General features: G+C 42.2%; 1 protein-coding gene across 3 annotated transcripts in view; it reads right to left on the bottom strand.

Moving 5' to 3' along the window:
* Positions 1-14,497, bottom strand: part of NEK6 (NIMA related kinase 6) — a 91,397-nt gene that overhangs the window by 33,894 nt on the left and 43,006 nt on the right. For all 3 annotated transcript variants that reach the window (XM_082208992.1, XM_082208990.1, XM_082208991.1), the window contains exons 3-5: positions 10,689-10,829; positions 9,448-9,510; positions 2,731-2,841 (exon numbers count right to left, since the gene is read on the bottom strand). In XM_082208992.1, the coding sequence (XP_082065118.1) occupies positions 2,731-2,841; positions 9,448-9,510; positions 10,689-10,829 (315 nt within the window). The remainder of the gene's footprint in view (positions 1-2,730; positions 2,842-9,447; positions 9,511-10,688; positions 10,830-14,497) is intronic.

Below are 14,497 nucleotides of genomic sequence, written 5' to 3'. Positions count from 1 at the left end.
GTATGCTAAGAAACCACATGGTGTGCTTTACGCAGCCTTCATCAATTTGAAAGCTGTATCATGCCCCCAAATTGGCCACAAAACCCATCTTAATTCGATTATATGCAGATGATGCGGTTCTTCTATCCCAAACAAAAGTAGGCCTAAAAAGACCTATGAGAACATTTTCAGGATACTGCCAGAGAGAATAGCTGACCGTGAATTACAAGAAAACCAAAGCCATGGTTTTCTCAAGAAACTATAGATGGCGCAAGGACAACCAGCTAATTGAACAGGTCAAAGTTTTCAAATATCTTGGCCTTATTTCCCAGTCTCCAGAGTCATGGGGAGCACACCAGAAATTTGCAAAAGAAAAAGCATTCGAAAGCACCAAAATTCTGACATGCTTCTTCTACACAAAAGGTGGTAAACATATACCATTGGTCCTGAAAGTGTTCCAAGCTAAACCCCTAGCACAGTTATTGTATGAGGCTCAGATTTGGACAGGCACTTCCCTTGGATCTACGGAAGCTGTCCAATCAAAGTTCTTAAGGCAAATTTTCCCTGTACCACCCTGTGTCCCAAACTCCTCATTGCAGGTAGAGGCTAATCTTCCCTCAGTAGAATTATGGATCTGGCATAGGACACTTAACTATTGGCTTTGCCCAAACTCAAATCCCCCCAGTCTAATATCCCTAGTGCTGTAAGATTATCACAAGAGCCCCTAGACTAAAATTGTCTATCAAAAACTTCACTCTTGTGGGTTATCACCACAACAGCTACTCACTTTGGGTTTTAGTAAAGCAAACAGTCTAACTTGTCAGCGCCTAAATGATATTGAGCGTCAGAACTTGGCCACAATAAGGAAATTTTGCCCACGGTATGATTATTTTCCACCTTCCCATTTTGACTCTCTGGCACCCTATCTGCATAACCTAGAAATTCTAAAATATAGACGTGCTTTTACTCTCGCTGTACTGAAGGGATGATTCCAACAGATTCCAACAGACTCCACATGAAAAACGTTTATGTGGAAATGGCAGTACTGTGGAGATGGCATCCCTGTGGAGCTGGCAGTACTGAATCGGTGGTGCATGCCCTTCCGGCTTGCACTCTTTATAAAGACTTGAGGAATGAGGTTATCACCCTTCTTTTATTGTCCATTCCAGGTCGCCCAGCCACAGCCACACTGCCCTTTCTCTTGGCAGATCAAGATGAGCAGGTGACAGCAAAGGTGGCAAGGCTTTTAGCTGGGGCAATCAGAATAAGATCCACTATTTGACTATTGATTCAAAACCCAAAAATGTATTTTATATAATTGACTTTTTACTTCTATTCTTTGTATATCGTATTGTTGTTTTATTGCTATGGCTAATGCAAATAAAGATTCATTCATTCAATATAAGCTGGGGTTTTCTTGGCATGTGGTGAGCTTTCTAAAACGATCATTTATGATAATCTCAGATCAGTGGCGGCAAAACGGGGGGAAATATGAGCGGCTGCATCTGTTCTCACAGGGAATGCCTGTCTCCAGATTAACATGTAAGAAACGATTGAAAACCAGGTGACAGCAGCTGAGCTGAAGCAGGTTCCACCACACAAGGATTCCTGAGAAAAGCACAGGGAAAGACCCCAGCCCCCCCCCCCCCAGTCTCAGGCCTTAAAGCAAAGAAGGCCAAGAGCCGTTGGGAAAGCTTTCAGTAGCTGCCTAAGAATTAGAAGTGCCTATCAACTGAATATCAGTACAGAAAAAGTTACGTGGTCAAAGAGGGCAACTGCCTTTCACAGTTTAATGGCTGCCAATTTGTTACTAGGCCAAGTCCAAGGTTTTACTATGGCTATATAAAGCCCATGATGCTCGGAACCAGTTTTGCTTGAGAAAGCACCTTGCCCCATATTTGCTTATTTGACTGTTTCAACCTGCAGAACTTGCCCTCTTCTAAGTGCCACTTAATCTTCACTCATTTGCAAGGAGCCAGTATTTTGACATGGCAGCGCCTGTGCCTAAGAACTCTCTGCCAATAGACAGGAGGCAGACACTCTTGCTGTAACATTTCAGAAACCTGCTGGTCACCTTTTTTTTTTTATCTCAGGCAGGAAGGTAAGCAGTGTTTCCGTGTGCTCTGGCTTCCATCACAGGGTCCCGCTGCGCCAGAAGCGGTTTAGTCCTGCTGGCCACATGACCTGGAAAGCTGTCTGTGGACAAACGCCGGTTCCCTCGGCCTGACAAGCGTGGTGAGCGCTGAACCCCATAGTCGCCTTTGATTGGACTTAAGCGCCCAGAAGTCCTTTACCTTCTACCTTTTTTACCCAGGCGTACAAATTAGTTACCTATATTCATTGTTAAACATTTCACTGATTCTTATCTGTGTTTTGATAATTATTTTATGCATATTTAATTGTTCTGTGAATTATAGCTATTTTATGATGTATGAAACTTAGAGAGCTTGTGATTTTTAATACTTTATAAATTAATTCACTAGCACTGGCCCAAATTATTAAGACCATAGCAAGCTACACCTCTGATCCAAGGCTGGGAAAAGGGCACTTGGCTGCTCAGCCCTCTAGCTGCTTCCAGCTAGAAGTCAGTTAACAGAAATTGAGAAGCTTTTTCTAGTTTCTTATATGACAAATGCACCACCCTGTGCTGACTTTTAAGTGCTCCATTTCCCCATGTACCCTTGATTCCAATCTTGAAAGTTTGCTTTAGCAAAGTAATTGTGTAGCCTCAAGAATAAGGCTTCTCCTTACCTTAATCATCTGAGAGAGGTCGCCTGCATCTGCCAGTTCCAATACAATGTTAAGTTCATTGTCCTCAATAAATGAATCCAAATACTTGATTATGTTGGGGTGGTTCAATTGCTGCAAATAGACAGAGTAGAAGGACAATCACTCTATGAATGTAGAGAACACAGTCATAGTGGCTCACAGGTGGCCATGAAGCAGGGAAGGCAGGAGTCTGATGGGGCCCGACTTCTCAGTGTCACCAACTCCCTCAGAGTTAGGGGGAAATCCATGAGGGATTTTTAAACCACATTATCAGAAAGTCAATTTATGCTGTATGAGAAAAATACAAGAACCTATTAGAGAACAAAACCCCATGGTGGCTATCACCATTAGAAGCGCTGCCAGTAAAAATAACTAATATGGAAAAGGTCTGGGCAACATATAGAGAATTGTTAATTGAGGAGGAAGAAAATCAACTGAATGTAAAAAAAAAAAATTTGAAGATATAAGATACCTGTTAACTGATTGGCTCCAATATCATCAATTAAATGACATTTTAGGCTGGATAAAGGAGCTGGTTTTGGTAAAGAATTTTCAAGATTGCAGACAGAACTGTTGGAAAATAATGAAAAATTTCTGCCAAAAATGTATAAATTGGGGCTGGAGTAGAAAACAAAGGATGAGGAAGTAAAATCTGTAATGATTCATTGGGCAAAAGATGTGGGACATAACATGCAAATTACCTCAGTAGAGAATGGTACAACTTTATTGAATACATTAAAGAACACTGGTTCCAGTTACAGATAGGTAGCCGTGTTGGTCTGCCATAGGCAAAATAAAAAAATTCCTTCCAGTAGCATCATAAAGACCAACTAAATTAGTTCTTGGTATGAGCTTTCGTGTGCATGCACACTTCTTCAGATACACATGTGTGCATGCACACGAAAGCTCATACCAAGAACTAACTTAGTTGGTCTTTATGGTGCTACTGGAAGGAATTTTTTTATTAAAGAACACTGTAAGAGTTTAAAAACATTAGCAGGATTCACATAACGCTTAAATTAACATAATGTTAATTTATATTAACAAAGGATAAAAATGGAATATAACAAAGTTAGATAAAGTAAGTAGAGGCAGTTAAAAGTGGAAGAATTGTGGAAGCCAGGAGAGGGGTGGGAAGAAGTCCTGGGGTTCAGGAAACCCCATAAAGGTATTGACATGAATATGGTTTTGTGAAAATAAGTGTATATGTCTGTGTGTATATGTATGTGTGTGTTTTTAAAAAAGTATGTTTTCTTTTTGAAAATATGAAAAAATAATTAACTAATAATAATAATAATAATAATAATAATAATAATTGTACCTTGATATGGTTTTTGTTTCTGTATGTTGTCTTGAGTGTCCTTCACTACAAAAAGCTAGTAATCCTTATTAAAAAAATAAGTGTAGCATCACACTCATACTAAAAATGAGGAATAATCATCTCCAGAATATGATCAATTTGGAATAAAATGAACACCAAAAAACATTTCTCACCTACACCTTGTAGGCTTAATGTGGACATGGCAAACAAGGAGGTTTTGTGGGCGTATGAAGACCTCGCAATGCCTATTTCATGTGCCCCAGTCAAACAGCTACCACAGAGGAATTGGAGAATCAGTTACATAAACAATTGGAAATGATTATGTTGATTGGTATATTATTTGCCTTTTCTAAAACAGATAAATAAATCTGTTAATATTTATATACTGTTGACTGATATTACATTAACATTGCTAGGTATATCCTGTTAATTTTTTTTAATGGAAATTGGTTTTAGCTTTGAATTCCTATTTGTTTTTATTTTTGCTGTTAACTTTTATGAACCTGCTTGTTAAAAAGCAGTATCACAATATTAAATCCAACCAAAAAGGCAAGTTCTGACCTTTCGGATACTGCCCAGAAAATGAAGGACTAAAATAAATCCTCACTGAGCAGCTGTGAAACTACAATTTTACCAAGAACACTTTAAGTGCTGTCTTATGCACTCAAGTGCCTTCCTTTCCAGTCACAATTCTGGCCAGCTCCTTATTACGTCTCCCGCTATTGTGTGCTTCATTAAATGCAGCTTTCCCACCCAGGCATTCAGGACCAAAGTCTGCCTCCAGAGCTCCCCGCTCAGACTCATGTTCTTTCCAAGTACCACATTTATCTGGAGTTCCTGCACCCACAAGAAACAATGCCAGCGAGTGCATTTGTATACTAATAGGGTTGTTTGAAATTTCTGCCTTTTGACATGGGGGGGGGGGGGAAACCTGCAGAACCTTCACTCCAGCTTCATCCTCTAATGCACATAAACACTCTGGCTCAGACGACTGCTATCCTCTCATTTTGTAAATGCTGCTGAAAAGTTTGATGGAAGCAAATGCCTGATGTATATGCAGAGCAACGCTGTCAGCGACAGGCATGCAAAAATGCAAGTGGCCGCTAACGGGACAGAGTGATGCTGGCAGGCCAGCTGATGTTCAGAGCCACATTACTAGCTGCTTTTACTCTCCTTGCTGTTTAGAAAGTGCTCCTCATTCCCCCACCCCCGCAGCCACGACTAGGACTATAGGACTAATTCCCAATGACTAAGGTAGACTATGTAGTAAGCATAGAAGTGTAATGCAAAATTTAAAACTGGTTATTCTTTAACGGAATCGTAGAATATTGTAGAGTTGGAAGGGAGGGACCCCAAGGGTCATCTAGTCCAACCCCCTGCAAAGCAGGAATACTTTGCCCAGGGTGGGGCTTGAACCCACAACCCTGAGGTTAAGAATCTCATGCTCTACAAACTGAGCTATCTAAATTTCTTCTCCCCTGTCTCCAATTAAGAAACAAAATGTTGTAACACAATAATTTAAGCAGCCCTTGCTTCTTCTGTTCTGTAAATGACAATCTTGTTCATTGTACAATGCATAGAAAATGTAAATACAGGTTTGGTGCGTGAAGAGGTGGAATCCAGGGACACAGAATGAAGAGCCTTGCAGGGATAACATTCCCAGAAGGAGAGGTGGCTACAAGGCCAAAACAGATTCATGTACACCTCTCTGAACCACCCACACGCCCAAATACCCCAGACATGAACCACAGGCTTACTACTTCACTGAGAGGAGGTCTTCACCTTTTCTGACTAATATGTTTAGATTATATCAGAATGGCTCTATCTATTGTAATGACTGAACGCTTAAAATTGTATATTTCCTTTTAAACAACTGAAAAATATGTTTCTTCATTTGTGACAAAAGATGCAACTTTATATATTACTACAAGTAACATTCATAAATATGATTGCTCTTCTTGTAAGCCTAACTATCTCTATCTGATGGGGCCTGTATTCGAAGAGAGAGGCATTTCCTGAAACAACAGCAAATAAAGCAAACCAAATAATACCTAACTTGCTTAATTGTACAGATGAAAAACTGAAGTTTCAAAGCACACTTCAAAGCTATGCAGGGGACAGTGGTGTGTGTGTCTCATGGCAGAGAGTAGTTGGGAGTTAATGGTAGAACTTTACTTGTTTCCATAGAGCAACCCTGCAATACATCCCAAAGACTGCAGAACATAAGCTAACTTGTTTTCTCTTGGATAAACTGTACAAGTATGAAATTTTTGCATAAGTATACATTATCCCTACCTCTGCTTTTGTACAGCATAGCAAAACAGCCTTCAGTCTGCATATATTTGTAAGAGCAATTGTCCAGGGAGCCATCAATTAACAAGAAATGAGTTGCAGATATTTATTTGACATGTTATTAGCTGTGCAGGACCGATCAAAGCGCATTCCAATTGCTGATGCTGACAGACAGACTGAAGCAGTCCCCTTGCCTCTAAACAAATCCTTGAACAACTCTGCCCTCCTAGACTCTGTGGGAAAAATCTAGCACCTGAACCAAATTATCAAAAAACGCTGACCTGCATCATGTCATTAAAAACTGCATCTCAAGTTGACATTTAGATCTTTGCTGTGGTATGTTCATCTCTTCAGAGCTGAATTATATACATCTTGGGCAAAATCTGTCAGATTTGGTTGGAACTTTCAGTCAAAAACTTGGATACATTTGAAAGGAATGCCCGATAGGCAACAACTACTAATAGATCCCTCATGCCTTTGCAACACAATATTATTTATCAAACTGACTTTCTACCATGCTTTGAGCAGCATGCATGCAAGTGTTTGACCAGCAGTGACTGCTCTCTGTAATTTTTCACAATGCTTTCCAACAAAGTGTATTACGCAGTAAAACAAGTTTGTAGACAGCTGCAAATCCGCCAGTGTCCTGCAAGGCAAGTACCACAAACCAAGTCCTTGTCACGGATTCTAGAAAAGAAAAATGATCAAATTTGGTACCAGGAGTCTTGGGATGCTGCAGATTGTGGGTGTCTTCCTAGCACAGCAACTTCCATCCACCAGAAATGCCTTCCTCAGGCCAAGCTGACCTCTCAATTCCAAGCTCAAGAAATGATGAGCCAGGATAATGACAAGTCATCACATCGGTCCTACACAACAAGAACTAGCTGCCTTTCCCATACAACTCCACAGCACACTGTTTCTACAGATGCCAGTGCGCAGAGATTGCCTGCCTCCTTCTCACAACCTGAATCCCTCTGATTCCCATGTGCCTCCAACTATGCTGGGTCTATTCCATTCCATTCACTACTGGTCCTGAATGGGGTCACTGTGCCCCTGGAGGACCAGGTGCGCAGCCTGGGAGTCATTCTGGACTCACAGCTGTCCATGGAGGCGCAGGTCAATTCTGTGTCCAGGGCAGCTGTCTACCAGCTCCATCTAGTACGCAAGTTGAGACACTACCTGCCCACCCTCTGTCTCACCAATGGTGCATGCTCTAGTTATCTCCCGCTTGGACTACTGCAGTGCGTGCTACATGGGGCTACCATTGAAGGTGACCCGGAAACTATAACCCAGAATGTGGCAGCCAGACTGGTGATTGGGAGCGGCTGCCAAGACCACATAACACCGGTCTTGAAAGACCTACATTGGCTCCCAGGATGTTTCCAAGCATAATTCAAAGTGTTGGTGCTGAGCTTTAAAGCCCTAAACAGCATCGGTCCAGTATACCTGAAGGATCGTCTCCACCCCCATTGTTCAGCCCAGACACTGAGGTCCAGCTCCGAGGGCCTTCTGGCGGTTGCCTCACTGCGAGAAGCCAAGTTACAGGGAACCAGGCAGAGGGCCTTCTCCGTAGTGGCACCCGCCCTGTAGAATGCCCTCCCACCAGATGTCAAAGAGAAGAACAACTACCAGACTTTTAGAAGACATCTGAAGGCAGCCCTGTTTAGGGAAGCTTTTAATGCTTGATGCACTATTTTATTTTAATATTTTGTTGGAAGCCGCCCAGAGTGGGTATAAATAATATTATTTTTATTTATTTATTAAATTTTATTATTTTATTTATTAAAATAATATTTTATTTTTATTACTACTACTACTACTACTACTACTGTCATAGGCCAATTTATCTGCATGCTGCTCTGGTAAATTCCACTAGCACTACCTAGATCTCTGTGTAAGCACTCTCTCAATTCAGTTTAGACTCCTTCCTTGCGAAACCTGGCAGCATCCCAGCAACTTCACCCATCAGCTGTCCGCAAGCTTTCCTAATGCCCGAGTGAAAAATAATAGGAAGCTGTAGGAATTAAACTGCTTTGGAAATATATGCAGGAAAAGTAGGGTGTAAATTATTTAACTCAAAATAAGACACACATTGCACTTGTTCTTTTCATAGTTCAAAAATCATCATTCTGCAACGCCTTGAAGCGTCAGGTTCCAGCCTAACTCCCACTTTGTGCAGTGGATCCTTGGCCAAACAAGGACAGTGTTAGGGAATGCAGGTGAAGCCAGAGAAGGAAGGAAAATGCCTTCAGAAAATACACAGGGAACCAGAGAAGAAAGTGCTAATTATCCCAGTGTATCATCTTTCCTCATTTTTGTCTTCACAGCCCAGCTAATATAGCATTCACAACTTAACATCTGGCTCCCTGGTAAGCTTGGCACAGGGAGATCTGCAGTTGCCTCTGGACATCTTATACAGTAGGGATGATAATTGACCATCTCAATTCCCCTGTCATTCTGAGGGTTTTGATTTCACTTCTCCTTGATTCTAACATATGTGGACATAATGTTCTGAATATATCTAGTACCATATGGGAGACTCTTCCCCTCCACCTTCACTCAAGCCTTATTTTGTATAGAGCGCTACAACACCCAAAGGCATTACTGATTATCTTCACTTTGTTTGGTTTGGCATTCTTTGCTCTTTCCTCACTATACGTTTACCAGCTCACACAGAACAGCTCTGATGTAATCTCATCTTATGGCTAATCTAGCAATGAAGTTGCATGGAGCCCAAATACTGGTTTAGAGCCAGAATAGAGTCATGCCTTCTTCCAAGAAAGAAAAGTATGGAAGAAGCACATCTCCTCAACTCTACACTGACACAGAAAGGGGATCATTTCAGCACCAAAGAAAAAGATTATGCCTCCTTCATCAAAAGCATACAAATCTTAAAGATAACTCTCTATTGCCATTCTGCAACACACACACACATCATCCAAAAAAGGAGGAGTTAAATACAATAGTGGGAGATCATAGATTGCTTCAAGGGCCTCTAACCACACACCACTTTTCTCAAGTTACACCAGAAAACAATAATCTTTTCCATTCCCAGATAATCATCAAAGGTCTGGAGAAATTCTTACCTTCAAAAGGTCTATTTCTTTAATGCAATCTTGTCTAGCCTTGGCATCCATCATTTCAAATATCTTCAAAAGGAAAGAGAGTTACATGTTGAAAGTCAAGCAAAAAATATGGATGTTCCCACATGTTTAAGATTCTAGATCATCCCTAAATTATCTTATCTCCTGGGCAACCATGACCTTTCTGAAGCTCCCTAGTTTCTTGGGGTTCTTAAGAATGAAAAAGACCTGCAAACAAAGCAGAAACTGAAGCACCAGCATTTAGCACATAAATACAACTGGAGAAAGTATTACAGTGGTGCCCGCAAGACGAATGCCTCGCAAGACGAAAAACTCGCTAGACGAAAGGGTTTTGCGGTTTTTGAGCTGCTTCGCAAGACGAATTTCCCTATGGGCTTGCTTCGCAAGACGAAAACGTATTGCGTTTTTTGCAAGTTTGTTTCCTTTTTCTTAACACCGTTAAAACAGTTGCGACTTGACTTCGAGGAGCAACTCATAGAACGTGGTGTGGTAGCCTTTTTTGAGGTTTTTGGTGATTTTTGAAGCTTTTCCAAAACTTTTCCGACACCGTGCTTCGCAAGACGAAAAATTCACTAGACAAAAAAACTCGTGGAACGAATTAATTTCGTCTTGCGAGGCACCACTGTATTAAGTTTGTTGTTTTCTCATCAATTTGTTGACCTTAATAAACACAAACAAGCAAACAAACCACACAAACCAAAGTAATTACATGTATAAATAAATGTGTATCTTAAGAATACGCTGAAAAGTGCCAGGGAAATGAGTACAAATAATGATCTAAGACTTTTTGGGTTACACAATTAGACTCTCCTTTTCTATTGTTAAAATAAATTGCCTTCTTTTGCATATTCCTCTGCACTAATTAAAAGCAAAGAGGCTTAGATATTCATCCTACTAATCAGAGGGCTATTCACTATTTTATATGAGAGTAGCTTGGGTATACTAAAGAGATACCCAAAATAGGCCCGTGTAAAATCAAAATCCAGCCTACGGCATATGGTAGAAGGGAGCCAAAAATATTAAACATTGTAGCATTTTATACAACAAACAAGGGTAGGCTTCTGGTTCATGGCCAACTCCACAAATGGATATCTATAAGTAGCTGCTGTCTGATCCATCCACAGGTAAAAACAGTTCCAAGAAGCAAAGAGGTTCACGACTAGCCCCTTTGTGCCACCAAGAGGCACATTCATCCAGTCTTACTTGGGTACTCCAGTGCTCACCTGTACTTTCTTTAATGCCACTGGTTTTCTGTCCAGAAGGCAAGTAGCCTTGTAGACTTCACTGAATTGTCCTCGTCCAATTTTCTTCTCTATCTGAAAGTCTGCTAAGGTGCAGCGATAAGGGTATGAAGTCAGATGCCTCTGTTTAAGGAGGAGAAAAAGAGGATAGTGGGTTAAATGAAAACATATATTCCTACTACCATAATGCTATACTAAATCAGAAGGCAACTGAAGCAGAGCTCTTCCACTAGATCAAACCTCTCCCAGCAAAAGTATTTCAGAGCCACCTATATCAGGCTGACCTGTGAACGGAAGATAGACGCCTATAAAGGTGAGCTATAGTGCTATATGCTTGTAAGAGTGGCTTGTGGCATTATTTCTGGGAGGGACCATAGACAAATGGTAAAGCATTTTGCAAACAGGGTTTCAGGTCAACTCTATGGTACCACTATGCAAAAGGGCTCACTGGAAGGAGACTCTGGAAAGACTTGTGTATGAGACCAGGGAGAGCTGCAAGCTAGAGTATACAGTGCTGGGTGAGATCAAGGATAGCTCCCTCCAGAAGTTACTGGATTACAACTCCCTAACCATTGGCCATGCTCACTGGGACTGATAGGAGTGCGAGTCCAATATCTGGAGGGAGCCACTTTGGCTACCCCAGGGCTAGGTGGATCAACCTACCAACCAAGACAGTTTCATACGTTGCCTCCACAGAATCTTTCAGTGGCTATTTATTTATTTAGCTGTAACTCAGGAAATGTTGTTGTTGTTGTTTACCTTGCTTTTCAGTTCCAAAAATGGCTCCTAGAGCAATTTACAAAGGACTTTTTTTAAAAAAGTAAAACAATAAAAACAAGCAAAATGGTAAATAAGAATGAAAACAGCAAAGCAACAATATATTCAGTATGAAAAACAGAGATTAAGAACTAGTAAGAAGCTGTAAGAAACAGAGTGTCTGAACTCTGTACTGCTGTACAAAGCTTATGCTTTACTAATGTTTACTTTAAACCACCCCCTGAAAAAACGACTGCCCCACATCCTCTCAAATGTATTCAGATCCTTCACTATTCAATATCTTGAGGGATTTTGGAGTTGAGAGCTTTTAACTGTAAACGGCACCAACTTTGTCATGGTGTTTCCTGCTATGAAAACAAGGGTTTCCCCAAAGCAAATGGTACAATGGCTTGGTAACATTTTTGCAGTATAGCAGGAGGCACAAGATCCACATTCCACTTCACAAGATGCACCATTTTTAGCAGAATTTACTGAACCAATCAGTATTCAATACTGCTTTGGAAAGCCCTTGCCTCAACTGTTGTGCAGGCTTCAGGAAGGATGCCTGATATTCCAGCGCTGGCAGGAATCAGCAACTGGGCAATAGGAGCTACTGCAGAGATGGAAAGGTCCTGCAAAGCTCATGATTCTGAACTGTGCTTTCAAAGCTGGGTGCAGGCTTAGAAGCTGGAACGGTAGCAGGGATAACTACACCCCGTGTAGCTAAGCCAGAATCTGGTATGTCAGATGAAGCTCAAAACATCACAGCTTTTTTTGACAACAAACATGAGGAGCAGTAACTTCTACACAGAACATTACTGGCTTGAACTTTATATGCACTATGCAATTCTATCAACCCACTCCAATATATAGTCCAGTGAACAGAGGATGCAACAAGTTATCATAATTATGCATAAAAGGCTTGAAATACGCAATAAGTAATGATAACATTCTCATGCACATCAGTACATTAAAGGAATGCCAAGAGCAGTTCTCTGCTGCCTTCTTCACCTGAAAAAACAAAACACGGCAACAGAGCAGCATAGTTTCCTGCAGACAAGTTCTCACTCTTTGCAGTATGGCTCAGCCACAGAAGTCGGCTCACCAAGCCCCATTAATGCCGGGAAACGACTGGACACCTCAGCTGATAGACTCTGGCATCCGCCAAGGCTACAGCTGCACATTTACATATGCAATGACCTAGATTTGCATTTGCTATCACAACCTATCAGACCTAATTAAAGCAATGGAGCCAAAGAGAGGATGTAAAATTATAACATGAACAAAAGGAGCATATCCAGGTCAGACCAAAACATGCCAAAACTTCCGTATTTGTTAGAGCAGGCCATTTTCCCGCCATGTTTAGACAGTTATTAGTAAAATATTGTGTCCACAGCAGACACGCTTTCAGTCTAAATGGGGGTGGGAGTGGTAAAAAGAAAGAGAAATGCTAGGCCACAAAATCAACCCAGGGCTTGTCATCCAGACTGTCTACAGTCATGGGCTGCTCTTCTAAATTTCCTCCTGCAGCCAAAAAAGGATACCTAGCAGCAGACAGAAGGTACCGTGCCGAGATGAGAGGCAGTAGCTTGTTCTGGCTGAGAACACCTCAGCTGGCATAAAGAGCTGTAACTCCACTCTCCACTGGAAGCCACCAGTGGGCCAGAGAAGAAGACAGACCTCTCCTCTCTGTCTCTGAAGCTATCAGAGGTGGGGGGGGGGAGAGAAGAAGGGGGCTTGGAGGAAGCTCACTCTTTGGCACAATGGTCTCTGAGCCCAAGTCTTTCTGCCCTTCTTCCATCAACCCATGTAGGAGTTAAGGGCATGGGTGTAGCCAGGGGGGCAGCTGCCCCCCTATATCAAGTAAAACATAGAGATACTTAACCAACTTATCAATAACATCGGTTCTGCCCCCTAACAAAACTCCTGTGTCCCCCCCCCAACAAAAATCCTGGCTACCCCCATGGTGAAGGGATTCCCACCCCTCAAAAAAATGCTTTCCCCCCCTTTCTACTATGAAGTTTAACCTCCCTGCATATTTCAAGAGGTCCCAATGCATCATTTATTTAGTTCACAATTCACCATACATTTGATCCAATATCAGTTACTCTTAAAAGTCTGATAAAAATAAAAGGGTGTTCACCAATATGAGGATGATACCCAGCTCTACCTCTCATTTAAACTGGAACCAGTGAAGGTAGTGAAGGTCCTGTGTGAGTGTCTGGATGCAGATGGAAGATGCATGGAGGTTAACAGATTGAGGTTGAATCCCAACAAGACAGAAATACTGTTTCTGGGGGATGGGGGTGGGCAGTGGGGGTGGGGGTGGGGGACTCCAGGTCCTGAATGGGGTAACTGTGCCCCTGAAGGACCAGGTGTGCAGCCTGGGAGTCATCCATGAAGGCGCAGGTCAATTCTGTGTCCAGGGCAGCTGTCTACCAGCTCCATCTGCTACGTGGCTGAGACCCTTCCTGCCCGCGGACTGTCTTGCCAGAGTGGTGAACGCTCTTTTTATCTCCTGTTGGCCTACTGCAATGCGCTCTACATGGGGCTACCTTTGAAGGTGACCCGGAAACTACAACTAATCCAGAATGCGGCAGCCAGACTGGTGACTGGGAGTGGCCGCCGAAACCATGTAACGCCAGTCCTAAAGGATCTACGTTGGCTCCCAGGACGTTCTGAGCATAATTCAAAGTGTTGATGTGGACCTTTAAAGCCCTAAACCAGGGGTTGGCAACGTTTTTTGAGGCTGGTCTGGTCCACTCCCTGGCAGACCTCTCAGTGGGTGGGAGCGTGCATGCCCGTGCGTGCGCTCAAGCTATTTCCAGCACACTTCCGGGACAGTGGAGCGCACATGCTCATGTGCACACGCTATTACCAGCGCTCTTCTGACCCAGAAGTTGGTCCCCGTGGCGAGGAAAAAAATAGCACTGAAAAAACCCCACGGAATCTCCACGCCAATCCACGGAACAGCTGTGGGCCGGTTCCAGGAAGTTCATGGGCTGGAACTGACCCATGGGCCTTAGGTTGCCAAC

This window comes from Podarcis vaucheri (assembly GCF_965113315.1).
Source record: "Podarcis vaucheri genome assembly, chromosome: Z".
NCBI lineage: Eukaryota > Metazoa > Chordata > Lepidosauria > Squamata > Lacertidae > Podarcis > Podarcis vaucheri.
The sequence above is the reverse complement of the archived record's forward strand: the minus strand, read 5'-3'. Positions and strand labels throughout refer to the sequence as shown.